The 27,819-nt window shown below is 51.3% G+C and overlaps 2 protein-coding genes across 11 annotated transcripts in view; both read left to right on the top strand.

The window, feature by feature from the left end:
• Nucleotides 1-19,377, top strand: part of arhgef12a (Rho guanine nucleotide exchange factor (GEF) 12a) — a 33,378-nt gene extending 14,001 nt beyond the window's left edge. For 2 of the 10 annotated variants that reach the window (XM_035533996.1, XM_035534000.1), the window contains exons 3-39: nucleotides 3,419-3,517; nucleotides 4,272-4,321; nucleotides 4,842-4,899; nucleotides 4,994-5,193; nucleotides 5,373-5,447; nucleotides 5,765-5,881; nucleotides 5,992-6,072; nucleotides 6,198-6,317; nucleotides 6,421-6,519; nucleotides 6,595-6,705; nucleotides 6,867-7,028; nucleotides 7,290-7,332; nucleotides 7,717-7,822; nucleotides 7,926-8,063; nucleotides 8,145-8,177; nucleotides 8,920-9,034; nucleotides 9,122-9,224; nucleotides 9,450-9,638; nucleotides 9,718-9,847; nucleotides 11,132-11,283; nucleotides 11,480-11,626; nucleotides 11,707-11,792; nucleotides 11,933-12,058; nucleotides 12,801-12,915; nucleotides 13,663-13,763; nucleotides 14,127-14,204; nucleotides 14,399-14,473; nucleotides 14,569-14,737; nucleotides 14,829-14,916; nucleotides 15,023-15,100; nucleotides 15,206-15,285; nucleotides 15,377-15,583; nucleotides 15,780-15,980; nucleotides 16,465-16,566; nucleotides 16,751-16,944; nucleotides 17,032-17,094; nucleotides 18,659-19,377. In XM_035533996.1, coding sequence (XP_035389889.1) covers nucleotides 3,419-3,517; nucleotides 4,272-4,321; nucleotides 4,842-4,899; nucleotides 4,994-5,193; nucleotides 5,373-5,447; nucleotides 5,765-5,881; nucleotides 5,992-6,072; nucleotides 6,198-6,317; nucleotides 6,421-6,519; nucleotides 6,595-6,705; nucleotides 6,867-7,028; nucleotides 7,290-7,332; nucleotides 7,717-7,822; nucleotides 7,926-8,063; nucleotides 8,145-8,177; nucleotides 8,920-9,034; nucleotides 9,122-9,224; nucleotides 9,450-9,638; nucleotides 9,718-9,847; nucleotides 11,132-11,283; nucleotides 11,480-11,626; nucleotides 11,707-11,792; nucleotides 11,933-12,058; nucleotides 12,801-12,915; nucleotides 13,663-13,763; nucleotides 14,127-14,204; nucleotides 14,399-14,473; nucleotides 14,569-14,737; nucleotides 14,829-14,916; nucleotides 15,023-15,100; nucleotides 15,206-15,285; nucleotides 15,377-15,583; nucleotides 15,780-15,980; nucleotides 16,465-16,566; nucleotides 16,751-16,911 — 3,995 coding nt within the window. In that variant the 3' untranslated portion in view covers nucleotides 16,912-16,944; nucleotides 17,032-17,094; nucleotides 18,659-19,377. The remainder of the gene's footprint in view (nucleotides 1-3,418; nucleotides 3,518-4,271; nucleotides 4,322-4,841; nucleotides 4,900-4,993; nucleotides 5,194-5,372; nucleotides 5,448-5,764; nucleotides 5,882-5,991; nucleotides 6,073-6,197; nucleotides 6,318-6,420; nucleotides 6,520-6,594; nucleotides 6,706-6,866; nucleotides 7,029-7,289; nucleotides 7,333-7,716; nucleotides 7,823-7,925; nucleotides 8,064-8,144; nucleotides 8,178-8,919; nucleotides 9,035-9,121; nucleotides 9,225-9,449; nucleotides 9,639-9,717; nucleotides 9,848-11,131; nucleotides 11,284-11,479; nucleotides 11,627-11,706; nucleotides 11,793-11,932; nucleotides 12,059-12,800; nucleotides 12,916-13,662; nucleotides 13,764-14,126; nucleotides 14,205-14,398; nucleotides 14,474-14,568; nucleotides 14,738-14,828; nucleotides 14,917-15,022; nucleotides 15,101-15,205; nucleotides 15,286-15,376; nucleotides 15,584-15,779; nucleotides 15,981-16,464; nucleotides 16,567-16,750; nucleotides 16,945-17,031; nucleotides 17,095-18,658) is intronic. The other 8 variants (XM_035533997.1, XM_035534002.1, XM_035533999.1 and 5 more) reach the window with 8 other exon arrangements.
• A 6,903-nt stretch (nucleotides 19,378-26,280) lies between these two features.
• grik4 (glutamate receptor, ionotropic, kainate 4) overlaps nucleotides 26,281-27,819 on the top strand; it is a 213,327-nt gene continuing 211,788 nt past the window's right edge. Inside the window, exon 1 of the mRNA XM_035534393.1 lies at nucleotides 26,281-26,967. The gene's annotated coding sequence lies outside the window, so the exon portion shown is untranslated. The remainder of the gene's footprint in view (nucleotides 26,968-27,819) is intronic.

Raw genomic sequence — 27,819 nt, 5'->3', positions numbered from 1 at the left:
TCACGAGCGTGGCCGTGGCCGGCGCGTGTTTGAGCGGAACTGCAGCTCGTGTGTGTGAAGTGTTATGTAAGTGTTGATCGTGCTTCGGACGGTAAGCCTTCAACCTTGGGCTGTGTAGTGTCTTCAGGCCTTTGCACCGGTCCTGCATGGCTCATAACCGCGTGTTTAGAGCTGAGGCAGGACGATCATTGGGGCTTGCGGGCGCGCGTCCGCAGGCCCTGGATTGAAGAGCCGTGCTGTAAAGCCTCGTGCAGGCCTCCACCGCTGAGTTCGCAGTGGGGACATGTCTCCTGTCTCAAACGGCAGAAATCAGCCCTGCGTGTGCTTCCGCACTCTTTGTTTGTCATGGACGTTGCTGAGCCCACGAACTAATAAGGCCCCTTCGATCGTGAGTATGGCCACGTTTTTGTTGGTAAAACAGTGTTTGGGAGTCAGGTGTATTGATGGGCAGCAGTGGCTGCATGCGGGCCAATGGCTCCTCCTACTCCCAATGGCCTGCTTCTGCTCGGTCTTGGGTTTCTTCTGCGTCAGCCGCGCCTGCCGAACAGGCTCCGACAGGCCATCCCTGCGCATGACCTGTGTGCCGAATACACACAATCCTCTGCCTCATGCAGGCTGGCATCCTTCCCATGCTAGCAGTTGCCCCCACCTTAATGACAGAAATGGAATGAAAGGGTTTGGTTTCCTCCTGGACACAAAGATGAAATGACAAACGCTGTCTTGTCCTGTTGCTCTCAGCTGCTACAGAGACACTGGCGTGGCTATCTGGGCTCTCAGAGCTGACCCACCCTGGGACATTGGCTGGGACACTGGGAAGCATTAAGCTCTTTTCCACTGGCCCGGTGCCAGTGTTGGGCCCAAAATCTTGGAACGGTTTCTCCACTTTTCCAATGGAAAAAAAAAAATGTTCTTGGTAAGAAAAGTTGGTGACACTCTGGCCCCGTAATGTTGTGAGTCTGGAACTAGCAAACCTGTGACTCAGACGACGGATTGGGGTGCTGGGGTACTGCATTCACCATGTCGAGCTGTTCCGCTTTTCTGCCATTTACAACTAAATGCATGAGATCCAGAGCAAAACGGCAGCAGTGAGTCAACAGTGGTCCAGAAACAGCTGAAGACACTGATCCTGGACAGATGTGTGGCCTCACACACAGCACGGTTTGCAGTAGAGTGTGTTCCACCATGTGGTTTGGATGATTTCTTCCCACTTCTGTTTCCAGATCAGGGGACAGCTACTTCCAGATATGATACCACTGGTCTCTCAAAACACTGGACAGGCAGTTCCTTTCTTAAAGGGTACTAGCACTTCGGTGATGACAAAGTGGCCCTTAGGACCCACCCTCAGACCCCGGGGGAAATCCACCCACCCAGGCTGCATGGCTCCCCACCTGTGTACTCATGTGTAGGAGGCAGTTCTCCTTCAGCGTGACAACCTGCCAAAGTGCTTGTTTCCCTTCTCTTTTTACTCTTCACCGCGTGACGTCCGAACACACACTGGTTACAGTAAGTCGGTACTTTTGCGAAGCTTCAGTTTCCCAAGCAAGTCTACAGCTCTAGAGTCACTCCGAGGGGCAGTGTAATTATGCAGTTCGGCAGGGCTCAGCCTCGCACGCAGTTCTGTAAAGCTGCTCCTTATAATCAGACGTCTAAGAGGAGGCCTTCAGAAGAGCACTGAGAGCACTCTGTTTGCACTTTCGTGTTTTTGGTTTTTTTTATATCGCGCGCCCATAATTTGATGTGCGCCACGCGATCTAAAAATGCTTTTGTATCAGAAGGACGTCTTAGACGCAGTTTTCAGTCGCTCAGTTCCTGCACTTTGTAGCTGGATCGTGTCCTGACCACATGTATTCACACCAGATTGTCAAATCATTTTTGCTTAGCTGGGTTAAAATGCAATTAAAGGCTTCGGTTAGCAGCGTTAAAACGCAGTTAAAGTCTTGGGTTAGCCGGATTAAAATGCTGTTTAGTGTGACTAAGTGCAAATTTATTCTCGTCACTTGTCAGCTCACTTCCTGTGGTGCTTTGTCTTTTCTTGGCCAATTTGAAAATGGCAATTCTTTTTTAAAAGTTAAAGGGAAGCACCAGTTTTGGCATTTCCACTTTGCAACGGGTCTGTCATGTGATGAGGAGGAGTTTCGATTGTTAGAAGTGGTTTGGCGAGATGGATGAACTTCAGATGCATCCTGGCTGTGTTTACAGCTGCGTTTTAACGAGGAGAATTGGTGTCTTAGTCCAGGACTGTAGCATTCAGGTGCCTGAGTGTGCGTCCTGCTCTGTGTGTGTTGGTGGTCTCCCTATTACACCTCAGATCAGCAGGTTCACCAGGCATGTTACCTTAACTCAGAATGGGTGTCCGTTAGGGCTGGGTATCGCCAGTAATGCCACGATACGATATGTAACACAATACTGGCATCGTGACAAATTTTATTAAATGTTCATGTTAAAAATATTATTATTATTATTATTATTATTATTAATAATAATAATAATAATAATAATAATAATAATAATAAGAAGAAGAAGAAGAAGAAGAAGAAATATTAACAATACATTAGTAAATATTAACAAATAAACCAATATCAATAGAGGGGAAAAAAAAAACAACTAAATACAGCCAATAGCTTCTAACCTCCAACTAACAGGAAAGGATTTACCTCTGAATATTATTAGTACTCAGAAATATTGATATGTTTTGAAATAAATACTTAAATTAAAAATCTTTTCACCCACGTTCACGCCAGTGTTCATGGGCTCCACCCGCTGGACGTTTTAAATACTGCACCCAGTTTGAAACAACTCAAGAACATAAATGTTCATAAATATTGATACAGCTCTGAGTGCAGCCACTCGCATCCCGGTAAGAGAGCTCTCCTGATGTATTGTTGTATCGATGTTTTGTACGCAACTCTACAGGACAGATGTTTTTACAGCTGTACGTCAGGAGCAGTCCTGTGCTGTACCACTGTAAGTGTTACAGTTCCATTTAATGCATGTACAAGATGTTCCTATTTAAGAAATAATAATGTAGCCTAATAATAATTGATATGTATAGTAATGAAATGTATATGAATTCATGACCTCACGGTAGTTTAATCTCTGGATGTACACCCCTGCGACAGATGTGAGCCGGTTGGTGGGAGTTACTGTCACTGTAGGCATTTTTAGGTTGGGTTCGGCCCGCGTTGGGTCGAGCATGCAGTAAACCTTTGGGAATGTCGGTGCACCTCAGTGTCCCACTGTGGGATGTGATGAGGCCTAGACACGGAAACTCTCTGCTCTTTAATATTCCATTTCCTTTGTTATTGGCTGAGGCCAATGGGTGACCTACTCACTGCATCTTTAAATGAGCCCCCCTCTCTCTCTCTCTCTCTCTCTCTCTCTCGCTCTCGCTCTCTCGCTCTCGCTCTCTCGCTCTCAGGGCTGGTTCAGAGATGCATCATCATTCAGAGAGACGAGAACGGCTTCGGACTGACCGTGAGCGGAGACAACCCTGTGTTTGTGCAGCTTGTCAGAGAGGGTATGTGCGCACGCCCCATCCCCCCCCCCTCTACATCACAACTGTGATGTGCCACCCCCCTCTGGGCAGGGGAGCTGTGCCTGCATGGGGGGGTCTGGAGGTCAGGAGAGGATCTGATGACTCATGAGTGCTGCCCATTAGAGCCCGGGGGGTCTTATATGCAGTGGAAGTTCTTCAGTAATTGTCATCGACGTCGTGACACGCAGGGTTAACAAGCTGTTTCTAGCTCCATGCAATACATGGACATCCCCTTTTTGTAAGACGCACACGGAGCACGGCGGCGTATCGATCTCCGGCCCGGACGACGTGCCCGGACTGGCTTCCTTTCCCTTTTATGATGCAGGTGGTGTTCCGAAGGTATCAGTACCACCCGCTGTCCGACACACACGGCGTTCCTGACGCAGCTCATAGCTGTGTTGCCTGCTGTGCGGTGTGTGCGTGCGTGCGAGCGAGCGTGCGTGTGCACGTAATTGCACCAGCTTCACATGCATTAGAGTGTAACAGCACACTATAGTACATCTCCACGTGTTGGAGCTGCCCGCCTTATCCTGTATTAAGCGCCCTCTGCAGGGCGGAGCTCAGGACCCTGTCTGCTGTTGGTGTCCTGCAGGATCCAAGAGCCTGTGGCATGTTACCGCGTCATACACAGCGCAGTTTCGCCCTGACACACAACGTACAGGCAACGTTCCCACTGAAAAGGATGCAAAGACGTAAAATTATGAAACTCAACACACTGTACCCTTCTGTCCTCTAGATGGCGCTGCGATGCGTGCAGGTGTTCAGACTGGGGACAGGATCATTAAGGTGAGAGCCTGACATTCTGTGCGGATACAGTGGATGTTGCTATTGTCACTTTCTCTGCTTCCATCACGTCACTAAACGGTGCCTTTCGAATCTGCCACCTGCTGGCCATTAGAGTGCATAACGGCGCACTCGAAGCCTGTCGTGTTCTTAAAGGGGTGTGTGTGTGTGTTTGAAAGTGCTGCATGTGGTGTGAGAAGCAACTAAACATTTGCTTTAAGTGTCTGCTATAATTAGGGGGTGTGTGTGCACGCATTTGAAACCGTGAACAGAAACATCTGTGCAGTTTTGCCACATCTGAACCATTTGACACTGAGTATTGAGAGGGATGTCACGTTTGAGTATTTGAGTAAACCCTTTTGAAAGAGCCGCGGGGACCATAGTAACACAGTCACCTACGAAACAGTCTGTCAGCTTGCAGCCAGACTGGAGGTTATATTTGAATCACTTATGAAACATTTGGTGTATTTTTTTAAGTTGAGTATTTTTTTTTAAACCCTTTCTCTGTTTCTGCCCCTTTTAGGTTAATGGAACGCTAGTGACCCAGTCCAACCATGTTGAAGTTGTGAAGTTAATCAAATGTGAGTCTGAAGGGGTTTGTTTGTGAAGCTGGAGTCTCATCCAGTACAGCCCCAAAGTGCAGTCCTTTCTCATCATCTTCCTCGCTCGCTACAGCGGGCTCTTATGTGGCCCTCACAGTGCTGGGGCGACCCCCCGGGTCGCCCCACATTCCTCTTTCGGAGGTTAACATGAACCTGGGCTTGCGAGAGGGTCATGGTACGCCCTCGGCCACGTCGCCCCACGCCCCTTGGCCGAGAGTGGGCGACCGGGAGTACAAGCCTGCGAGGCGTGCCCCCTCCCCCGCCACAGCACGGGTAGGAACTGCACCCCTCCCCGTCCCCCACCCCGCTGCATCATGGGAACCATACTCCTCCCCCTTCCTTTTACCCAATTGCAGGCTTTTTTGTTTTCTTGTTTTTTGTTCTTCTCTTCCAACACTCACTCCTTCCTTTTACCTGGTCTCCCCCCCCCCCCCCCGGGCCGGGCTGTTTAGGAGAACGGGGTCGATCGCAGCCTAAAGCCGGATGCCTCGCAGACGACGCAGGCCCAGGAGCGACAGGACATGCAGGTCAGTTCCCTGTCCGGGTGAGGAGCCCCAAGGTTCCTGTGGGCTATCCCGCGGCCACCGTACAGGGCGCGCGTCTCGCTCAGCCAGCCTCGAGTGTGTTTCTGACCTTAATGAAGCTACGTGTTATCGACCTTTCCATGTCTGCCTAGTAGAGTCTGCTCACTGAGCTCCTTGGAGACCGATATCGACTTCCAGAGGAGTGGAGGTGGTGGTGGTGATATCTTTAGTACATGCTGTTCAGTGTAGCATGTAGTGTGCCCCCCCCCAGCATGTTGTTCGTGCGACTGGCCTCAGACTTCCTGACTCCTCTTTCCTAGATGCAGGGGACGAAGGAGGACAACAGCCGCGTCCCTGCGCCCAAACTACTGAAGGACAACCGGGAAACCACCAAACGCGTCCCACTGCTGCAGCCTCAGCTCAGCAGAGCCGCACAGGTGCTACATTTCCCACAATGTCACAGATCTCGCTTCGCTTTTTGCAAACCTTTTGTCTCTGTGCTCTGTTCAGAAACTGTCTGCATGCTAACTGTGGATGTGTCCTCTAGGATGGCCTGCACACAGTGGCCTGTGAGGGCAGTGGCGTGGTGGACCTGGACCGGGCCGGCTCGGATGGGCTCTGGGGCTCCGTGAGTGAATCCTGCTCCACACTGTGAAAACCTGTATAACGCCAATCTGTTGGGAATATCTCTGAGTGACGTTCCTGACCGCTTGCGGTAAGGGTGCTTTAACCACAGCAAGCGTTGGTTCACAGGTCCGGCACGCTGGCCCGCCGGGGTCCACAGAGAGACAGGGTCCCCTGTACCAAAGAGACAGCGTGAAGAGGACATCTCAAAACTGCCCCTCCCTCAAGGCCCTGGACACCTCCACCCCGGTGAGACTCCGCACCTCGCACTCATTCCAGCCCTCCGCCTCTCGGAGGTGCATAGGGAGCAGCGCCTCCGTCCGGACTGCGCATAACCCTGCCTTCCGCGCAGGCCTCCCACCCGCACCCGGCCGCTGGGACCGCGTCGCCCCAGTCGGCCTCTCGCATCATAGGAGCCGAGGACGACTACTTCGACTCGGAGAAGGAGCAGGTACCTCCTCCGTCCTCCTCCGCACACCCGCCCGGGGGCCCTGCGCCTCACCGAACGTCCTCCTCCTCTCTGCAGGAGAACAGCCAGTGCGGCTGCTTCCAGAGCATGGAGCTTCTCAAGTCACGGCCTGCCCACCTGGCCGCCTTCCTTCACCACGTGGTCTCCCAGTTTGACCCCGCCCCCGTGGTGAGCACCCCGCCCGCCCATGTTACCTCAAAAGTACCGTCCGGTCAGCCGGCTGTAAACGGGCGCAGGTGGAGAGAGAGCGGTAGCCAAAGCCCCGGGTGTAGTTCTCCGTTGGCGTCGCCTGTGTGACCGTATGAGTGTGTCCACCTCTCTCCCCTCAGCTGTGCTACCTTTACACGGAGCTCTACAAGCAGACCAGCTCCAGAGAAAGCCGCCGCGTCTTCTCGGACGTCCTCTCCTTCTTCCTGGAGCGCGGGGCCGTGAGTCACGTCCATCGTATAGGGAGCAGAGGGAGGGGTAGCGCGCACACAGCGCCGGAAGGGGTGTGTGTGGGTGTGTGTGTGCAGGTGTGCGCCACATTCATATGCAAGCGCCCCTGCGTTAAACAGGCCGCGTTCATAGAGAACGTTGCTAATGTTTGTTCAGCTGTTCCTGTGCACGTTCCCCCTGCATGACGCCTGCGACTGAAGCTGCGTCACTCGGTGCGGAGCGTCAGAGCCAGACGACCGCACGGTGCTCTAATCAATTATTTCACTGCAGCTCTTTTCTCCCATTAACCTGCCAATTATTTCTTGTTTTAACAGAACTTGAAAGTAGCTGTGCCTGAATCCATCTCTTCTGAACTGGGTAGGTTTACGCTGAAGTCTGGGATTTCGGTTTAATGTTAGTGGAATAACGATGCCGCCCGTGGCCCGAGGTTTTAATTAGCTGCTTCTGAGTGCTGCTTTGCCCCTTGTGTACCAAGCTCTCTGTGCCTCTGCTGCTAGTGAGCGACGGTTTCCTGCCCTGCTGCGCCACACGTGTGTGTGGCGTGCGTGTGGCGTGTTGTGCGGTGTGTTTATGTGCACGCCATAGCCTGAGCAGTCCCCGCTCAGGCTTCGGGCCTCTGTAGTACAGGTGTGTTTGTGTCGGGGAGTGTTGCTCGCTCATTCACCACTGCTCTCGTGGACATAAGTCAGTTTACAAAGTGAGTTAGCGTCACTATTTGCGTGTGTGTGTGTGTGTGTGCAGAGCGGCGGAGGCCGGAGCTGATTCCTGAGGACTTGCACAGGCAGTATATCCAGACGATCCAGGACACCCTTCTCCCTGACGTGCACAGGCTCCTGGAAGACTTTCGGTGAGTGCAGTGATGTTGCGGCTAACGCGCCGTTGTCCTGCCGTGCTGTTCCCGCCCTGACGGCTGTTCCCGTGTCCCGTGTCTCCCCCGCGGGCCCCTGCAGACAAAAACACAGCATGGGCCTGACCGCGGCCGAGGACGAGCTCAGCCAGCTGGACGGCGGATGGGCCGGTCCCCCCGGCCGCCTGGAGCAGGAGCGCTCTTGCGCAGAGAGCATCCTCTCCAAGATAGACGACGTCCTGTAAGAGTTCTCACCGGTGCCTGCGTGTCCTGCTTAAACGGGACTCGTCCTCCTGACTAAGCTCTGTGTGTCCTTCCACAGGTCATCGTTACAGGCCGCGGACGAGGACAAGAGGTGAGGCGCCTGTTATGAACACACACACACACACACACACACACACACACACCGCACGCATCCGCTCACGGTTACGCCCAACACCCCACGCAGCCACGGTAAAGACCTTGTACATGCAGACGTAATGTCTGCAGCATGGAGGTCAGCTACGTTTACACGTGTGGGACGATAACCGAGGTGGAGACACCCGGCTTTGGCGAGCACGTTTCGGACGCCATCTGGCACTGCTACAGTCCATATGACTAAGAAATGCACAAGCTACACACGGGGGGGCGGGGTCTCAGGGGACATATGGCAGGAGACGTGAGGAACAGTGTGGGCCCCTAGGCACTCATGGGCTTAGAGCTAGCAGGGTGTAAACAGGGCAACTTCACCACAGTGTGTTTAGCCACTGCTGGGGTCTGTGCATCCGGTGCAGGACGCACAGCAGGGGGCGCCGACTCACGATGTGCACGGGAGGGTCTGAGGTTCTGGCAAAAAAAGGCGCTTTGGGTTTTTAATCAAAAGGATAAAAAAGTTGACTGAAAAAAGCTGCCCGTCACACCGGCTGACCCGTAGTGCCCATCATGTTCCTCGGCGACGGTGTTGCTATGTGAGGCAAAACTTGCAGCGCGCAATTTCATGCAACAGTGATGGAAAAGACGAATTTTAAAAGTGCCGCTTAGCTTCCTGCTCGGTGTGCCGCGAGCGTCGGTGTGGGTGGGTCGTGTTGAATGAGAAGGTCACGTGCGTCTGCTTGCAGCGTGACGGCGCAGTATGTGATCTCCACCTACATGAAGCAGCTGGGGGTGAGGTGCAGGGAGCCTCGCAGCCTGGAGACCAAACGCACGCGCATCAACTTCCTCCCCAAGATCAAGGTATGCCTCTGGCCCCGCCCCCTTGGCGCGTCTCTCGTCCCCGCGCTCGCCTGACGGCTTCTTCCTCTTCCTGACGGGTCCGTGCAGAAGGGCAGCAAGCTGGAGAAGGACGGAGAGGAGAAGGTGAAGAAGCCACGCTTCAACATCCTGGGACCGCCGCGCCGGCCCAGCCGCCTCGACGCCGCGTCCGGTGAGTCCCACCGCCCTCGAAAGCTGGCACACGTCGCCGGTCTCGGAGCACCCTCGCCTGGCAGGTGGCTCTGCGTGGACGGCAGGGTGGGCGACTGGCATCACGTGTCGTGCGAAACGCGCTCAATTTACGCCTCTCAGACGTGACCGACCTCAGCTGCTGTATAATCACTCGGAGTGCTGTATGGCTGGGTAGACTGGAATAACGTGCTGTGTGTGACCGCAGCGGGCCGCGTCTTGGACGGCAGCAAGCAGAGGCAGCAGAAGCAGATCGGCCAGTCGGCGCTGGGCGGGTACGAGGCGGCGGACAGCGGGCGTCTGCGGATCGCCCAGGGGAGCGAGGGCTCTGACCTCACCACTGCACCTGCCCTCATCGGTCACATCGCAGATGCCAGCGTCCGGGACCCCGACTCCGGTGAGTACTGCGGCCCTGGCCAGGACCACGTGGCCGTGAAGAGGGCTGATGCTCAGAGCGAGCTGGTTGTGTTCCGCAGGCGGTAGCCTGTCCTCCAGCGTCCAGCGGGCCCCCGAGGGCGTCCAGGCTGCGGAGGTGCTGGATTACCCCCCCTGCGACTACCTGCCCTACAGCCTGGAGCAGATGGACGAGGAGAGAGACGCAGACAGGTACCAGCTGGGGTGAAGCCGTCTCCACGCTCACAACCACAGTGCGCAGTGTCTACTGAACACTAATTTAAATCTAATACACGTTTCCCACCTCTGAAGTGGATCCTTGTGTTTGTGTGTGTTTGTGCGCTCTTTTACTGACTCCTGGATAGGCCAGCATCCAACCACTCCATCCGCCTGCAGTATAGTGTGTGTCTGTCCATTAAACAGCTGTAATTACATTATCATATGGGATCCATCGTCATGCCTCTAAATTAGGGGTGATTCACTGTTGAGAATATCCAGATTTTATAGGCTTCTCTAATTGCACCATTTAAAGCACAATATTGCATCAAAGACACTTTTCAAAATGGTACTTATAACCAGTTAAACTGTATGTTAAATGTTAAACAAAGCTGTAATCAGCAATCAGTAAATAACAATTACATAGCACAAGTACTACTTTCAAGTACTCAAAAGTCAAGTAAAAAAATTGTAGTAACAAAATGTTAACTAAAAAAAGGCATAAAATATAAAACGGCACAAAATTCACCATGTGCAGCAATCCTCATCATTCAAAAATATTTGCAATATGACAAATGGCACCATGAAATTAAAGCCTGCATCAGGTCCTAAATCCCACACTGTCTGCAGCTTTGAGCGGCAGGGTATCATTAGCCAGACAGAACGGGACCTCCTCACTCACCTCTCCCCATCACTTGTTACTTTTATCGTATTTTTCCAACTGCTCTAATGCGTTGGTCAGTGAAAACTGTTTTGTGACTTCATGAGATACAGAGGAGTGAGATTGTACTGACGAGTGAAACTCCCTCACGTGCTTCCTGAGTCGCTCCCTTCTAAAGGGGCTGGACAGATTTGTCATCACCTCTAGAGGCGAAAACATGGCAGATTACTTTGATTTGAGGAATATCTGAGGGTGCTTAGCCAAACCACAGCCACACTCCTGATACTGAGTCTTTTTACGACAGTCATCAACTCCTGTGCTTGTCAAATGCGACACTCATGAACGAGACGCGTGATATAATTTGTCCGTCAGCACAGCCATCTGGTTCTGGTTCTGGTTCTGCTGGTTTGTGAACAAGCATGCAGCCACGTTATGACTGGCCGTTCACGTTTAATGTAACGTCTGGAAGCTTTAGCAGTAGGACATCAAATGCCACGATCTCTCTGATTCACTTGAACAGTAGAGCGTGCGCGTCTTGGAGTTTGCCCAGCCTTACTCTGAACCTCCTAGTCTCTCTCTCTCTCTCTCTCTCTCTCTCTCTCTTCCTCTTCCTCTTCCAGACTGGACGAGGCGCTGAGTGAGGATGATGGTGGTAGTGGGGCAGGGGCCATTTTCTCTGACGTGGACCCACCCAGTTGGCAGCAGCTGGTGGGGCGTGAGGTTCTCGCTGGCCTGACTCCCCATGAGATCAAGAGACAGGAAGTCATCAATGGTAACGTCTCAAAACAAAATGCCAAGGCATGCCATTATTCCCACGGAATGCTGGTTTTGTAAATGCCGAACACGCCAACATAGAACTCCTGTTCTGGATTCGTATTACGTGCATGACGTTTCCAGAGAAGCCAGTCATTACCATGCCGGTGCTGAGGTGAGAAGCTAACCTGTGCAACATGAACGGGTCTTGGCAGAGCTGTTCTACACGGAGCGTGCGCACACACGCATGCTGAAGGTCCTTGACACCGTCTTCTACCAGAAACTGACCCGGGACAACATACTGCCCCCTACCGACATCCGAAACATCTTCACCAACCTGGAGGAGATTGTGCAGCTCCACGGTACCCAGCACGTCCGCGTCTGCCTGCTGTGTGCGTCCTCACTGCCCCTACCCAGTTTAATCCCCTTTTCTGAATTTCAGTGACGATATCGGAGCAGATGGCAGCCGTCCGCAGGAAGAAGGACTTGTCGGTCGTTGACCGAATCGGGGACGACCTGCTGTCGTGGGTGAGCGCGTCATGCTTGGTATTTAGGTGATGGATGAAAGGATGCAAAGTTTGACCTCTGCTTGGCTGTGAGGGGAGTGGGTGCCACAGTCTCGTTGCCACGCTGGGAAACGTAACGCCTGCTCGCTCCCTCTCCTTCAGTTTGGTGGAGCGGAGGAAGAGAGGATGAAGCGCGCGGTGGGAACCTTCTGCAGCAACCAGCCCTTCGCCCTGGAGCTCATCAAGCAGCGTCAGAAGAAGGACCAACGTTTCACCTCCTTCATGCAGGTGCGGCGGGGTGAGAGGATGGCTGACGATGGGCACAAAGTGCCCAGAGCCTGACGGAAAGCAAAGGTCATCCAAACTGACCTGAGCTGAAGCTGAGGGGGGACGAGAGAAACCTGGAAGAGCAGATTCAGTGATTCAGATTCAGTGATTCAGAATCAGTGATGCTCGCTGGCACCGTTTTTAATACGCTGGACTGTATTCAGTCACAGTGAATGAAAAGTAACTTGCTCAACATTTGAGTCCAGTCTTCTATGAAATGCGCAGGAAATGCTCTTTTCTCTGTTCTGTGAACCCTGTGCCAGCTGACTGACCAAGCACCGTAATTCTGTTTGTGCTACATTCTTCAGAAACCACTGTTGGCTTCCAAAAATCAATATTACTTCTCCTGATGAAGGGGAGTGCGGGATTGCTGTGGTGCAGAAATGAGCCATTAAACGGGCAACGGGAGGAGGGGGCTTGTTCGCCGTAACCGCGTGCTGTTGGTAATTTGAGCGCCTTTTGACCCATGAAAGCGTTTTGCGAGGAGCGTTATCGATGAGGTCTGTCCGTCACTAAAAACAGGAGCGATTGAAGGACCGCATTTTCTACGCCCGGTGCACTTGAGAGATGTCTAGGCTGCCTGTCTGGTTGATGGCTCCGGCGGAGGGTGGAGGTGGGCCAGGAGGCGTGGCGTGGGCGGACGGGCGGGGCTTTGCCGTGCTTTGAACTGAGGCGGGGCGATTGTCCTCCGTGGTGTGTGCAGGAGGCGGAGAGTAATCGCCTGTGTCGCAGGCTGCAACTGAAGGACATCATCCCCGCAGAGATGCAGAGACTCACCAAATACCCACTGCTCCTGGAGAACGTGGCCAAGTACACAGGTAACGTGCAGGCCACGCCCACTTTCACTCACTCACTCACGCATACACACACAACCCCTACCCCCATTAACACCCCCTGCCCCGCCCACTCTCCGCCCCCACACCCCGCCTCCCTCTCCCGGCTGCGTTTTACTTGCATGTTTAAACCCCTATTATTCATTCATCTTTTTTGTCTTTTGTTTCGTTTTTGTTTTTTTTTTGGTTTTTAATCTGGGATGGCGTTCGCAGTGTTTACCTCTTTAATCTTGGCCCCGTTTAAGCTGAGCCCAGTTCGTAAAGAATCAGATGGTGTATGAAGTATAGCCTGCAATTACAGGGCCCTAATGCACCGTCGTTTGTCTGAACCGCAGAACGGAGTCACGCATCACGCCAGCAGGAGTTATTTGGCTGCCCTATTTCGTCTTGGATACAATATTTATTAAGTGCGTGCGCGTTTGTGTGTCTGTCTGTGTGTCTGTGTCTGTGTGTCTGTGTCTGTGTGTCTGTGTCTGTGTTTGTGTCTGTCTGTGTGTGTGTGTCTGTCTGTGTCTGTGTGTCTGTGTGTGTGTGTCTGTGTGTGTGTGTGTGTTTGTCTGTGTGTGTGTGTGCGTGTGTCTGTCTGTGCGTGTGTCTGTCTGTGCGTGTGTGTGTCTGTGCGTGTGTGTGTGTGTGTGTGTGTGTGTGTGTCTGTGTGTGTGTGTGTGTGTGTGTGTGTGTGTGTGTGTGTGTGTGTGTGTGGTCTGTCTGTGTGTGTGTGTGTGTGTGCAGATGAAGCTGTGGAGAAAGACAAGGTGCGGAAAGCTGCAGACTGCTGCAGAAGGATCCTCAACCACGTCAACCAGGCGGTGAAGGAGGCGGAGAATAAGCAGGTGAGCACTCCCACCCGAGTAGGTGACCACTCCCACCTGATCAAGCTGCCACTCCCCCAGTACCCACCGAAAACCCGAGGGCGCGCGCGGTCTGTACCCCGAGGTGAACCCAACGACTCCGCGCAACCTCTCCACCTGGAAGACGGTCACTGCACTAGAGCATGCCGGGTCTTCCGGACTGCCAAGTCATCACGTGCTTATGTAGTGATGATGAAAGAGGAAGCAGAACCAAACCAGCTGGAATGTTGGGTTTAGAGCCGGGCCCACAGAACTGCTGGCCAGCATTTGTTTTCTTGTGTCTGATGTGTATCTGACGTGTGTCGCCGGTTAAACTTGCGTTTGTGTGATGTGCTTGTTCTTCAGAGGCTCGAAGACTACCAGAGACGTCTGGACTTGTCCTCTCTGAAGCAGAGTGAGAACCCACTCCTCTCCGAGTTAAAGGTCAGCTCTGTCACGGCCGGACTCTAGCTAACGAGCTCCTGCTGTGTGCAAAGAGGCTAACGACCCTGTTTTGTGCCACCGCCATGCTATGTGTCACTGCGAGCGCACGCACTATCCTAGAAGACGAGTCTTGGGCAAGCTAAGCTGTATAACATCCTCTCTCGCTCTCTTTCTATCTTCTCTCTTTCTTTCAGAATCTGGATCTGACCAAGAGGAAGTTGGTCCATGAAGGTTCACTGACATGGAAGCTGAACAAGGACAAGACTGTTTGGTAGATCGCTGCAGGAGACTACGGTGCAGTCTCTTAACTCGGATGACCAATGTTGTTGATCTACCGTGTGTGTGTGTGTGTGTGTGTGTGTTAGAGGTGTACACTCTGCTCCTGGAGGATGCCCTGGTCCTGCTACAGAAACAGGATGACCGGCTCATTCTGAAGTGCCACAGTAAGAACCGCGCGGGCACCGTCGACACACAACACCCCTTCAGCCCTGTCGTTAAGCTCAGCACCGTGCTGGTGCGCTCCGTGGCAACGGGTGAGCCCCTACGCGCACGCACACACGCGCGCACACACACACGCGCGCGCGCGCACACACACGCGCTAACGTTATATCCTTCCCCAAACAGACAACAGGTCGTTTTTTGTTCTCTCCATGTCGGATAACGGGGCTCAGATCTACGAGCTGATGGCCCAGACTGTGTCTGAACAGAGAATGTGAGTGTTGATGCCCCCCCCTCCACCTCCACCTCCACCTCCACCTCCACCTCCTCCCTTCCCTGGGAGCTCACGTCGGCATTCTTTCTCCCTCGCCCCTCCTCAGGTGGCAGACACACATCAGTCAGCGGGCCGAAGTCATGAAGGCCGAGCCCCGTGGCGTCATCGCCCTGCCTCAGGCCTCGTGAGTGTCACCTTCTCTCCCGCCCTGTCCGAGCTCCTGCTCCCTGCATCCCGTTTGCCCTCCAACTGAAGCACTGGCATGTCTGACTCTTCCTGTTTGTTCCAGCGGGGAGAGAGACGGCGTAGAGGTCGGCAAGCTCGTCAGAGGGTCGGATGGCATGTCCTCTGCCAGTGCACCCTCCTCAGGTAGCACCCTGTGTCTCCATGACCCTGACGCTGACCCTGGCGCTGACCCCTGGCCTCCCACTCACTCAGCTTCTGTTCCACATGGTCTCAGGGAAAGGTTCCACCGGGCTGTGTCCCATCGTCCGCCGTCGCTCCAGCCGCGCCCGCGCCCCCGGCCCCGCCCCCAGCCTCAAGGAGGAGGAGCGAGCTCGCAAGGCCATCCAGGATAACGGCTCCCCCTGCCTGGACTCAGAGCTGCTGGACGTCCGTGATGTAGATCTGACTTCAACATGCAGAGCAGAAGAGGCACTGAAGACCCGTGAGCAGCCTGCAAGCATGCACGCACACACACACACAAAGACCTTTGATAAATAATGTAAAACGCTACCCATTTTGTACAGCATGTTACTGCTGAGACTAGCTGGATCTAGCTGCAACACACACCCACACAAAGGGGCAGATGCAGAGTGGCCTTGAATAATTGTGTGTGTGTGTGTTCTGCTGCTCCCCCTCAGTGGCTGTGCTAAAGCAGGTGCTGGTGACCCAGTTGATGTCTCAGGACAGCGGTGAGCGTCTGGGCCGTCCGTGTGGCGGGCGTCTCCTGAGGACCACGTCCCTGTGCACCCCCGCGCAGCACAGCTCCGAGCACCGTCCCCGTCACTCACAAGACACCAGCACTGGAGACACGGGCTTCTATGAGGACCCCGAGGACAGCAGTGAGACTACACACACCGCCTCCACCCTAACCTGCTACAGATGCACACAGCCTCCACCCTAACCTGCTGGATTGAAGAGGAGAGTGTGCAGGGACTGGGCCAAGCTTATTACTGCAGAGTTCAGAGTAGCAGAGTAGCAAATTAAATATGTATGAACCTGGCTCGACTCCAGAAGCTAAACTGAGATAAGCATGTGAGCACGTAATGTATATACATCCACTCACTCATGCAGTTATCAGCAAGTCGTGTGGGTACCACACACATACATACATACACACACACATACACACCCCAACAGCATCAGATAATGTTCACACCAGAATGGGGAAAAATGGGATCTGAGTGACGTTGAATTGTGGCTGGTTTGAGTGTTTCAAAAAACTGCTGATCTCCTGGCCAGTCTCTACAGTTCACACAGTCTCTAGAGACTACACTGTCTCTACAGTTCACACAGTCTCTAGAGTTCACGCAGTCTCTTATACAGTCTCTAGGGTTCACACAGGATGGTGTGAAAAACAAAAAACCTCCAGTGAGGCGGTTCTTTGTGAGAGGGTTGGAGAGAACGGCCAGACTGGCAGAGCTAAAGGCAAGGCTACATTACCTCAGATAAGTGATGTAATAATTAACATAGAAGACCTTTTGGTGTGGCACAGCAGACTGTTGCGGGTGTCCTACCCAGTACTAATGTGGGGTTCCTAAAGGATGCATGTGAATGCATTTTATAGTAAATAACTGTGTGTGTGTGTGTGTGTGTGTGTGTGTGAATAAAGCAGGTTACCTGTGCTGGAGGGTTGTGACGAGAGCAGTACTGATGATGACGTGTGTGTTGGTGGGGAGGGACCTGGGTCTGGCCCACAGCTGTGCCGCTGACTCGGGCATCGGCCTCCAGCCGTCCTCGGGGACCTCAGCCAACAGGTCCTCGCACACCTGAGACATCTTGCAGGGCAGCCTCAACCACCTCAAGGTTCACACGCACGCACATGGAGAGCTAGGAAGACAGACTTGTTGAGAAGCACCCTGCTCAAGTGTGGTCTCTGCTTCAATCCTTCAGGATGTGGAGAGCCGTATTACAGTATGGTACAACAACGCACGCTGAGAACAGGACACGGCAGAGGTACAGCGACCAGCATCTGCACTCATATTTATCATCATAACTATACACCTTATAATAATAGCAGTTATATTATATTTAACATACTGACCGACCACTTTGCTCACGAGCCCAAACGCGTCCATTAAACCGACGTCAAAGTTAATGAAGGCTTTGCGAAGTAGGTTTGCGCATAGCCCTGAATATTTTAAACACCTTCAGTGTCGTCATGAGAAGGTCTCCACTCCATCTCAGGAACGTCTCACGTCACGTCTCACCAGGCTCCACGTGGGTTTGCCTTCGTTCCCTTTTGGAATAAACCAGTAGGGGGATGATATTAGGATGGTATTTAGCGCACTTGGACCAAATCCATAGGCACTTACTGTGCAGTTCATTTGATTTACTTCTGCCTCAATCAGAGGGTGAATTACCCTTAACTTATAGGAGAGCATGCCTATTCTAGACCGCTTCTTGACTCATTTTCCATTTCTATTTACCCAATTTTTCATTCCTGTTATTTACATCCTCCATGGAGTCTTTTCTGATCGTGAAGGATGAAATTGCCCTCGGTTTGTCAGGTGTGTTTTTTTGTTTTGTTTTGTTTTAGCATGCTCGGCCAACGTGGTTCTGCCCTCATGTATAATCAGACTTTTAGCTGAGCACATGGAGCAGGTAACAGAAAGTAGACCGCCCGGGGTTTTCTCCTGCCGCACGGGGTCATGGAGTCGTCCCGTCCTTAAGGGAGCTGGACGGTTCCGCCTCTCTCTGACTGGCCTGTCGCGTTCAGAGAGAGTCTCGTCTCCATCCTTCATCTCACCCATCTCAGTGGTTGGTCCTCGGGAATAACGTTGTTAAGTAATAGATTCAGCGCAGTCAGCTGTCTGTCCTTCCGTGTGTCCCGGTCTCACCGCACGAGAACCCTCGCGCGGCTGAGTGACTGAGTGCCTGACGGAAAACGGGACGCAACTACAGGATGACACGGAAACGGTTAAGAAATTGATCTTGCAAAACCGGGACATTAGGTGTCTTATTTTCCCGTGACTGAATATTAAAAAGAACAATCCCGGGAAAACCGGGGACAGGTGGCAACGCTACTTGCAAGTTTTGTTAATCGTGAATTAATTATACACTCGTAAATGATCAAAGGCAAAACTACAGAAATTATGATTCACATAACTTTCTAGCTGTGACAAAATGATGAGAATAAACTTTGCTGTAGGGAGATGGCTTAAAGCGTTTCCTGTTTATTCTCGTTAGTGGCTATCAAAGGTGGCTGAGCTTCACAACAGTGTCCTTGCCTTCACAACGTGGGACAGCCAGGGCGCTATAAAAGCTTCCTTATCTTTGTGTTGCTGGTGTTCGTACAGCCGTGAACCGCACTACACACCGCAAGGCTGGTTATTGTGTCGCTGTGTAACCGGAGGTGTGTCAGCTATATGGCCGCGACGACCAGGGTGGCATCAGTCGAGTACTACCTATAGAATAATGATCTTATTTATTTTGTGTCGTCCTGTTTGCTTGAGGCCATGAACACACATGATTTCTTCTTCACTTGAGGACCCCTGTGTGTCTTTCCCTCACCATCCAGATAAGAACTAGACGTGCGGAGGTCCCTCGGCACCACCTGAGCTGAGGGTCCTGACCCTCCCACTGATCTCCACCTGCTCCGCCCTGCCTCTGGCCTGTCCTGCAAACCTTCGGCCTTCCGACAAACCCACGTGCTCAGATTGGTGGGGGGGGAGACATATCTGAAGTGACGATAAGGGCAGCTCTAGGTCAGAGCTTGCTACCCTCTGTCCCTGTGAGACTCCCAGGGCCGATGACGAGTCCAGCGGCAGGGCCTCGCTATAGCGAGCCTGGCAGACCGAAGCCTTCCCCTACCCTGGAGCCCTAGCTAGACGAGAGAGCAACACCAAGATATACAACGGTGTGTGCATGTGTGTGTGCGCGCGCATATGTGCAAAAGACTTGAATGCAGAATTTTAATTTTTAAATTTTTTTTTTTTAAGTATTGATGTAACAAATTTTGCGCCCTGGATGTATTTATTTTATTATGCTTGCATGCTTTATTTTCCGGTCGAGCTCATTGGCTGTGCACAGAACGAGAACACGTGACCTGTCCTTCAAACCAGCACCACCGCGCAGAGCCTGGCTGGACCCGTCCTGGGTCTGCTCTTCACCCTGGCCCGGCCCAGCCTCCCCACGAGCAGAGCATGAGCTCCAGCTGAGCTGAAGAGAGTACTGCAGGATAACCATGATGGTGGTTGGATGCAAAATGTGGAAATAAAGACAGTTTTCCACTAAAAAGTGTTGAGTGGGTTTTTTTCCCCCCCTCCCCAATTTGTGATTGTTTGGAAGTAGAAATAATTGTGGGTTTTATGTCCTATTGTTGTGCCGACCATCATGTGAGCTTGTGACCTATAAATTTGCACTTGGATGACCGACAGGGGCAACCTGATGGTGGTGGGGTTTTGAACCGGAAACCTTCCGATTACTAGTGGGGTAGGCTTAACCACCAAGCTACCCTGACCCCTGCCCAATTCAGGGCAGTTTTACTCTTCTGACCTCGGGGCTCCAGCAGAACATTCTCTCCAGTAACCCACCAGAACTTTCTGTATGTATATGCACTTGACCAGAACTGAAGTATAGCATCAGTAACTTTCATTCTTTGCCTGTACCTTAAGTGCAAGCCTTTTAATCACGGTCACATCAAAAGTGCAGTCAGATAAGGATACTACGATGATTCATTTACTTAAAGTTCTATGATGGGCCACTAGAGGGCAGAGGGGGCCTGCTTTCTGTTGACAGACTCCTTGTATGGCCTAAAGGCTGCAATGACATCACTTTTCTTGGTTCAGATGGCTGCTTCTCCCGGGTCCTTCATCAAAAGACTTTGCAGAAAGGGAAAGAGGAATGTAGCACACGCGTCTTTTCCCCTGAGGCAAGCCAGGGATTCATTACTTCAGTGCTTATTGTGCTTCCGATATTCAAAAGCAAACTTGTCTTCTCATGGAGACCCGGTCACAGTGTTAAGCACGCTCGTTCTCTTCGAGCCAGAGCCAGAATTCTCTCGAGCAGTTCTGAAGAACATCGTCTGCTCTGTTCTTCCCTCACGCCCTCTCTCTTCGCCTCCGAGCGGGAAGAGCCGTGCGCGATAACCTCCGCATCTTTGCCCTGGAGCCGGAGGGACAGCTCCTGCCGTGTGTGTGGTAGGCGTCTGTGTAGCAGCACCTAGCTACAGTAATTGTTATGTCAATGGAAGGTCCTGCGAGGATAGTAAAATGATGCACGCGCGTGCATGTGCCCTGTGCGTGTGTGCACATCAGCTGCTCAAACGGTTGTCTTTTAAGACGTGACAATTAAGTGAAAACCAGCAGAAACATATGAGGGATAATTGATTGTCACGCGCTCTGCATGCAATGGCCAATTATCTAATTGAAGGCTGAAGGGACGATGGGAACTGAGGCATCATGCGTCTGCTGTCCCTGTTGGCTGGTCACTCAGTCCGAGTCTAGAGCACAGCCAAAACCCACTCTTTCCCTGAACTTACTGTGTGCGTCCTTACATACACATACATACATGCATACATACATATCACACACAGACGTGCATACTAATGTGCGCCTCATAAATTGATTGCAAGCTCCTCTAGGATGTTTGGGTGTGTCACAGGAGATCCAAAAGTTTGACCTTTGTGACATGCGTCCTGCCTGGTTCTGCCTGCTGGAAAAAATGAATGCGGTTTTATTGCAGCTCCCGTGAGGCTGCTGGAGTGAGAGCATGGTGGTGCTGTGTGTGTGTGTGTGTGTGTGTGTGTGTGTGTGTGTGTGTGTGTGTGTGAGAGAGAGAGATACAGGGTGCAAACAGTGCCCTCAGGGATGTGTGTATGTGCACACATTAGCCTCCTGTTCTGCTGTTTGTGCATGTGCATGCTCGAATCATTCTTCCGTCCTGTTGTGTATGTGCGTGTGTGTAAGCGTCAATCTTCTATTCTGCTGTGTGTGTGTGTGCGCGCACGCGTTTGTAAGCATCTTCTGTTCTGCTTTTTGCGGGGGCTCTGTGCAAAACTTGAGTCATCGAGCTGCATGTTTACCAGTGAGACTTCGTGCATTTGTGTCTAATTTGTGCTTCGGCCAATCCCCGCAAGACGAGCTAATGCCTCCAGAATGCTTCCCTGTGGTTCTCCGTGCCGGCGTGTGCTGCCCGTTTACCTGTGCGAGGGTCCCAGTGAGGCCTCAGGGAGAGAGCCCTGCAGCTGCCAAACATTCTCTCGCAGTTCAAGCTCATTTTCTTAAGTCTCTATTTGTATGGGAGGTCAACAAAGCCACACAGCATCCAGAAAAGGAGTGGAGTTCTCTCAGAGGTCACCGATACCGCCACGCACCGGCGGGAAAAGGTGTTCGAGCGTCTTCAAAGGTCACCGATACCACACGCACCGGCAGGGAAGGACATAGAGGAGAGCCATTGGCTTCCTGTTTGGCCGTAGCACCAGTTATTGGGGAGTGAGAGCAATCAGCATTGTGTAGCGATTAATGAGACAGATGGGAGAGAGTGTGTGCTGGCACAACAGCTGTTCTCAGAGCCTTTACAAAACTTCCATTCGCTCTCTGGCCACAGCCGTGATCAGTTTAGTCTCTAGGCCAGATCTAGCATAGGACTGCCATTGATGTCACTAGCACTGGCTAGTCCAACTTACTGTATATACAGGGTAGATTCTCATTAGTCTTTTTTTTCCCCTTTAAATGTTGTTTGAGAACATTTAAAGAGGAAAGTGGTAATTTAGTCACTGACCATAAACTCCACACACACAAAAACACCGCTCTCAGGACTCATTACTGAGATTTGTACCCATTGCACCTGGACCTCACATTTGCCAGTACTACATTTCCCAGAAATCTCCTTCCTTTATTGTCACTGCACTTTGAGAACCATTCCCCTTGAAAACCTTTTTGGAGGAGGGCTGGTTTCTGCAGTGAACATGCTTTGGAAGAATACAACCCAATACTGTCTCCTAGAGTAATTAGCCTTTGTTGATACTAACTTTCCTCAGTGGAGCCTCCATGTTCTTCTGGAAGGCTATTCGGTGGAACTCGCACCAAGTATAGTATACATTACCAATCAGACCACACTCACTACGGCCACTTTCAGAGCTGTCCTCTCCAGCTGCCTGGAGCACATCACCGTAACCCGAAATAAAAACAAACCAAAGTCGAGTACAGCAGGGCGCCGCCTCCAAGGCCCTGTGGTCTTCTTTGAGGAGGCTGTTGGCGTGACCGCTCTTATCAAACGCACTCTTGGTTCCTGTATGTCTGACTGGACTCTGCAGTGTGGCAGTGTTTGCTCATTCAGGAACTGTGATCGGATCGATGCCGCCCCGTGCCAGCGCCGAGCTGGGAGCGAAGGTCAGGCCGGCGGCACGCATCCTTGTGTAGATCCTGCCTGGCATCTTCATCTCACTGCTTCAGCCTCTGCTTCATTCCTGCTCTCCCTGGTTGAGCCCAGGGGCAAAATGCCTGTGTAGAAGCAAAGCTCAACAATTGAGGTTTGTGTGGCATAAGAGCCGTTTTGTTCTGGATTGCAGCGCAAAACCCCCCTCCTGTTAAAACACAGTAGATGCAACCTGCCAGAAGGGATTTATTAAACGCCATTGCACCCGATTGTGGACGAAGAATAGCCTTTGTTTTGCTTCCAAAAGATCGGATTTAGGTAATGGCCGTTCTGCGATGAGGTTTCTTCATTGCCTCTTTAAGAAGGAACAAATTGATGGCGCCGCTGGCCGAAGCGTAGATGCGGTCGCCTGATTACGAATGCACTCAGCACGAATTCAATCCCTGCGAGAGGGAAAGAGCCTGTTTACTCTGGTTAGCCTCTGTTAAAGACGGGCCCTGTGACTGGCATCCAGCACTGATATCATGGCCCGTGAGTAAACCCCGAGAGAGTGAGACCAGTCTGCCAGACACTGCCCAAAGGAGGCTTTCGGAAATACAGTGATGATCAAATTGACATTTTCTGGAAAAGTAAGATGTAGGTTTTTTTGGGTTTAAAAAAAATAAAAAATTCACCAGTAAGAGTCATTTAAAGCTCTGCATTATCTAACAGTGGGTGTGTTTGAAGCCGTGTCACATGTAATTTATGCATGAATGGCAGGGATGTTGAAATAAATGGTCTCCATTTTTGTGCCATCAAAACAAGGCTTTCTGTATCTGTCGGCTGGGAGCAGGCCAGACCCATTAGCCAGCTGTCTGTCTGAAGGAAGACGGGGATCTATACCGCTGGCTTTCACCAGTGCAATAACACGGCAGTGTGCAGGGGCTCCAGAGGGCAGGCAGGCACTGGCACCTTCTGATTCCTAGCTAATGAATATTTACCAGCCCCATCCTTCTCCAGAGCTTCTCTGGTTCACCTGCATGCTGGAGTCGGTGAGCCAGCCGTGACTGAGTTGTGGAAATCACTCTCTATACGTGGGCTGACGGGGTTAATCTCAGGGCTTTGTTGTGGGTGGGTGTGGAGGGAGGTGCGTGTACATAGACTGCGGTATGGCAACATATTGTGTCTGTTGTGGAGAGAACAGCTCCCAGCACATCAGGTGTCCTTTCCTGTTAAAATGGCAGTCCATGGAGACTCAGTCATCTGGAAGCACCCCCCCCCCCATCTCTCTCTCTCTCTCTCTCTGATCCATGCTTCTTTGGAAATGACTGGCAGCAGATGAACTGCGTCTCCTCCCTGTGATATTGCGAGAGCCACAATGATGCTTTTGGCAAGCGCTGTTCCACGATCAAGTCCTCACTGCAATTTAAAAAGTGATTTCCTGACAGAGCTGTCTGTGCCTGCTCCTCGGTTGCTGAAGAGATCTGTTTTACAGCTATGATGGCTTCCTCCTTGCTCCGATACCTTTCTTAAAACACAGACCCATTTGTGTCTGTCGGGTAGTCGGCGCCACCGCGGCCAGCGGTTGGGATGTCATACGGTTCGGTTTGCTGTTGACACCCTGCAGTCTTTTGTTCCAGTGCCCTGTGTCTTTAAGAGAACTCTCAGTCCACGGCCACGTGTCAGACCCACCACCCCCCTGCTCTGGATTAACGTGTCTCATATTTCGCATGCTGATCTGTACCTTCTACTTCAAATTATTCTGTGATAATGAAGTGCACCTGTTTTTGGTGCTGTCACCTACTTATATATACACACACACACACACACACACACGTAGCCATGTTGACACCCTTCCACTGTGACAGCCAATCTGCAAGCAAATCAAATCTCATGCTCTCAGGCTCGTGGTTAAATCCATACAGCCTGCCTGGGTTCGTGGATGAAATGTTACTGAAAGGTCCTCAGTGTGACAGCTGTTTGTTTTATAAGAGTGCAGAAGGAATGTTTTTGCTCTATAATGCGGACCGATTTTCATCAGCAACAGAGCAGGGATCATCACTCTTTATTCAACATTTACCAACTTAAAATTTAGTTTCTACCAAACTACTGCTTTTACATAATATCATAAAATTGGCCAAGTCTAATAACCACATTGTTAGTTAGCATGAAAAAAACCAATAACAAAACCAATAACAGTTACAGTCTGAATTCTGAGACCACTCCATCATTTAAACCGGTCAGTCTTTTTTTATTTTGCTGGTGCTTTCTCAAGTTAATGTTCAGCGTTGTCTTTATCTTATGCCCTCACCCGTATTAGAAATTAATAAGGACTCTGTCAAAAGAAACATTGGATAACATTATTGAACTACGCAAGCTTGTTAAGATATTGGTCGTGCTAGAGAGGAAGCGCGAATGTTAATGTGTCCGCTTAAACGAAACATGCACGAAGCAGATCAATTCAACATTCACCACAACCCAGCTATTATTCAGAAGTGGGTCCTCACCTGAGTGGCGAGACAAACATGCAGCTTGGCCATTTAATGCTGAACTCCATTAGCTATTACACACGCGCTAAATGATGCATTTTGGAATACAGGTAGCGGAGTGTGGGCGCATATTTCCTCCATGTGTTGCTGCACAGAAGCATCAGGCCAGTTCTTGACGTATAGGTTATTGATGAATGGGAACAAGCTTAAGAGAGACGCCACCTGAGAGTGAATATCTTGGGTGTACTTTTCATTCTTAGCCACGGGCCTGAGACAGTGCTGTGGGTCCAATCCACTGTGAGGACCTGATTGTTGTATGTCGGGGAGAAAAGGTCAGTGAGCTTGACATCGCCTCCTCTTGTTATCCCGTAGCGAAAAGCGACTCTCTTCAGGCCAGTGTCAAGAATACAGGGATTAGGTCTGCAGAAAGTGGCCAAAGCCTCCAGGAGACCACATTTGTCCATGAACACGGTTTAGTGAAGTACGGTGCAGCCTCGTTCCTCGCGGTTTACAGGCTATGATTATGAACCATTTTAGCCCAAACCCAGGCCTTCTGCCTGTAGGCATGTTTTGTCCTCACGCAGCAGAGCTGCAGTCTTGCTGAGTCGTTGGCTGTTCAACGCTGCTGACACACTTTATCGGAAACCTGTGGAGTTGTTCGACAAAACGCACTTCAGACTGCGCGTTAAAATTTAAACACATCGTTGAGAATGGAGGAAGATGTGGTTTAGTTTTCATTAACAATTCACAGCCTAAAGTTGTGGTCCTTGAGAGGTTGTGTTTGTCCTGATTAAGGATATTTTGTTGTTTTTCATGAAGCTTTTTAAAATGTTGTATTGCATGTGTATTGTTGATGCAACTAAATTTTATTGTGACATTTTATTCGGGGGTATAATGGAAGTGCCGAGGATCAGTTTCATGCAGGTAGGGCGTGGGAGGAGCCGTTATCCTATTCATGTAATGTTCTCGTCTCATCCATATATTCAGATGCAATCATGAAATATTGAGCAGACAAAATGGTCTTGAAAAATTGCTCTTTATATGTGGAGACAGAGTCGTTTTCCTGATATCTGACTTCAAGTCGACAACACTTGAATGCTACAATACACAATTTTGGATCACCTTTATTGTAAATCCTATTTTAAGCACTGGTCCCAGGAGCCTTAATAACACCACGTGACGTCGTATGCAAAATTGTCATTCCTTTTTTACAAAATTAATGCAAATGCGCGCAGGTTTGACATGGAGCGTTTGTTTGGCGCTCTCACGGGGCGAATCGCAGGCGCGCTGTGAGTCATGAATCACTCGTATTTCTTCCAGGCTGCAGGCTGCACTGGCAGCGCTTACTCGCGCCGTTCTGGACTGTAGTGGCTCAACACCTGCGAGAGCGCGCGGTGGTCTCGCGCTGGGTGCTGCCTCTGCCCACTCGGCGCTCGCGGTAGCCGGCTGCATTTCCTCTGGGCTAACATCACGCTGACTCGCCTCGCCACGCCACGACAGCAAACGTTGGTACTGGTCCACGTCTGGGAGAGCGGCGACTGGTGCTTTGCACTCCGAGCGGATGCGAAGCCGTTACGGTGCCGATGTTCAACTCGCAGGAAGAGAGGCTCGAAGCTGGGTTTCAAACCAGCCGTTGGGGAAAGTAAAGGAAGGAGAAAAACCAACCGATTTTGGACTTACTGTTACATACCCACCAACACAGAGAGGATAACTGGTGCGTTTAATGTTGGGATGCGTTTTTAATTGTTTTTTTAATCAGCGCACATTTGCCATGTTACGGATATACTGAGGGAGAAATCACAGTCGTACTGAAGTGACCTTTCCGAGTAGTTTCGGACTGGCCGTGGCCTGTCAGGCTTTGATTCTTGCTTTAATCCATCCAGCGCCCGCTCTCTTTGGGCAAGAAGAAACGTAGTAACCTGTCCGCATTTCCAAAACACCTCGGCTCAGCGTCGTGAGCTCAAAGAAGCTTCAGTCGAGAAGACATCGGGGAGAAACGGGCGCGCCGAGAAACGGGCAACCCCGCCGGATATCAGCGCAGGTAAGGCGCCCGGGCCCCGGGGCCGTGGGCGCGCATTCTGGACTCAGTTTGGTGACCCACGGCTCCCGTCCGACAGCGATCCATTTTACGCGCACCTCGCGTCTGTCTACCCGTTAACGATATTGTGTGAGGTCGTTACGCTATTGACCGGCAATCTCACGAGCACCACAACGCACGTGAAAGGTGCGAGACTCCGCGCGCCGTTTCCTCGCGACGGTCTCTGACGTGTCCTACACTAGTGCATGTAGTTGCAAAACTCAGTCCGCTTCCGCAGCGCCGCTCCGAGAGCTGCACACGATGTGTATCGCAGATAGAGCAGCTTTCCAATGAAAGATTAATCGAGGGTAGTTTCGATCATTTGAAAACAGACGTAACTGCATTTCCTTCACATTAACGATGTCGGCTTGCGTCGTGTTTCTTGGGCTTGATGTTCACGGTAGGCTGACAACTAATCAAAAAGGCCTTTTTTTTATCGAGAAACTTGATAGTAAACATAATTTCAGCAATAGTGAGTCGAATTCGCAGTCCTACCTGTGGGAACTGATCTCGTAAAATACTTGGATAACGCGGATGAAAACGAGGAAGGTTCGTGTGTGTATTCAATGCATTACCTTTGTGGTGCAACACGTAAGCCTTTACTGAACGACAGATTCTGGAGTCATGCTTTAGCGCTTAGAACGGCACAAAGAGTAGGCTGTGTAAACTTGCACAGATGTTTTTGGTGTTGCAGGTTATGTGGATGATGAGAAATATCTCGTCTTTATCCACCAAAATCCTGATGCTGTGTATGCGTGCTATTGTGGTGTGGATGGAGTTTGCTGATAAAATGGGTGTTGCCTTTGCACCCCCTGG

The sequence above is a fragment of the Electrophorus electricus genome, chromosome 15 (assembly GCF_013358815.1).
Source record: "Electrophorus electricus isolate fEleEle1 chromosome 15, fEleEle1.pri, whole genome shotgun sequence".
Lineage (NCBI taxonomy): Eukaryota > Metazoa > Chordata > Actinopteri > Gymnotiformes > Gymnotidae > Electrophorus > Electrophorus electricus.
The sequence above is the reverse complement of the archived record's forward strand: the minus strand, read 5'-3'. Positions and strand labels throughout refer to the sequence as shown.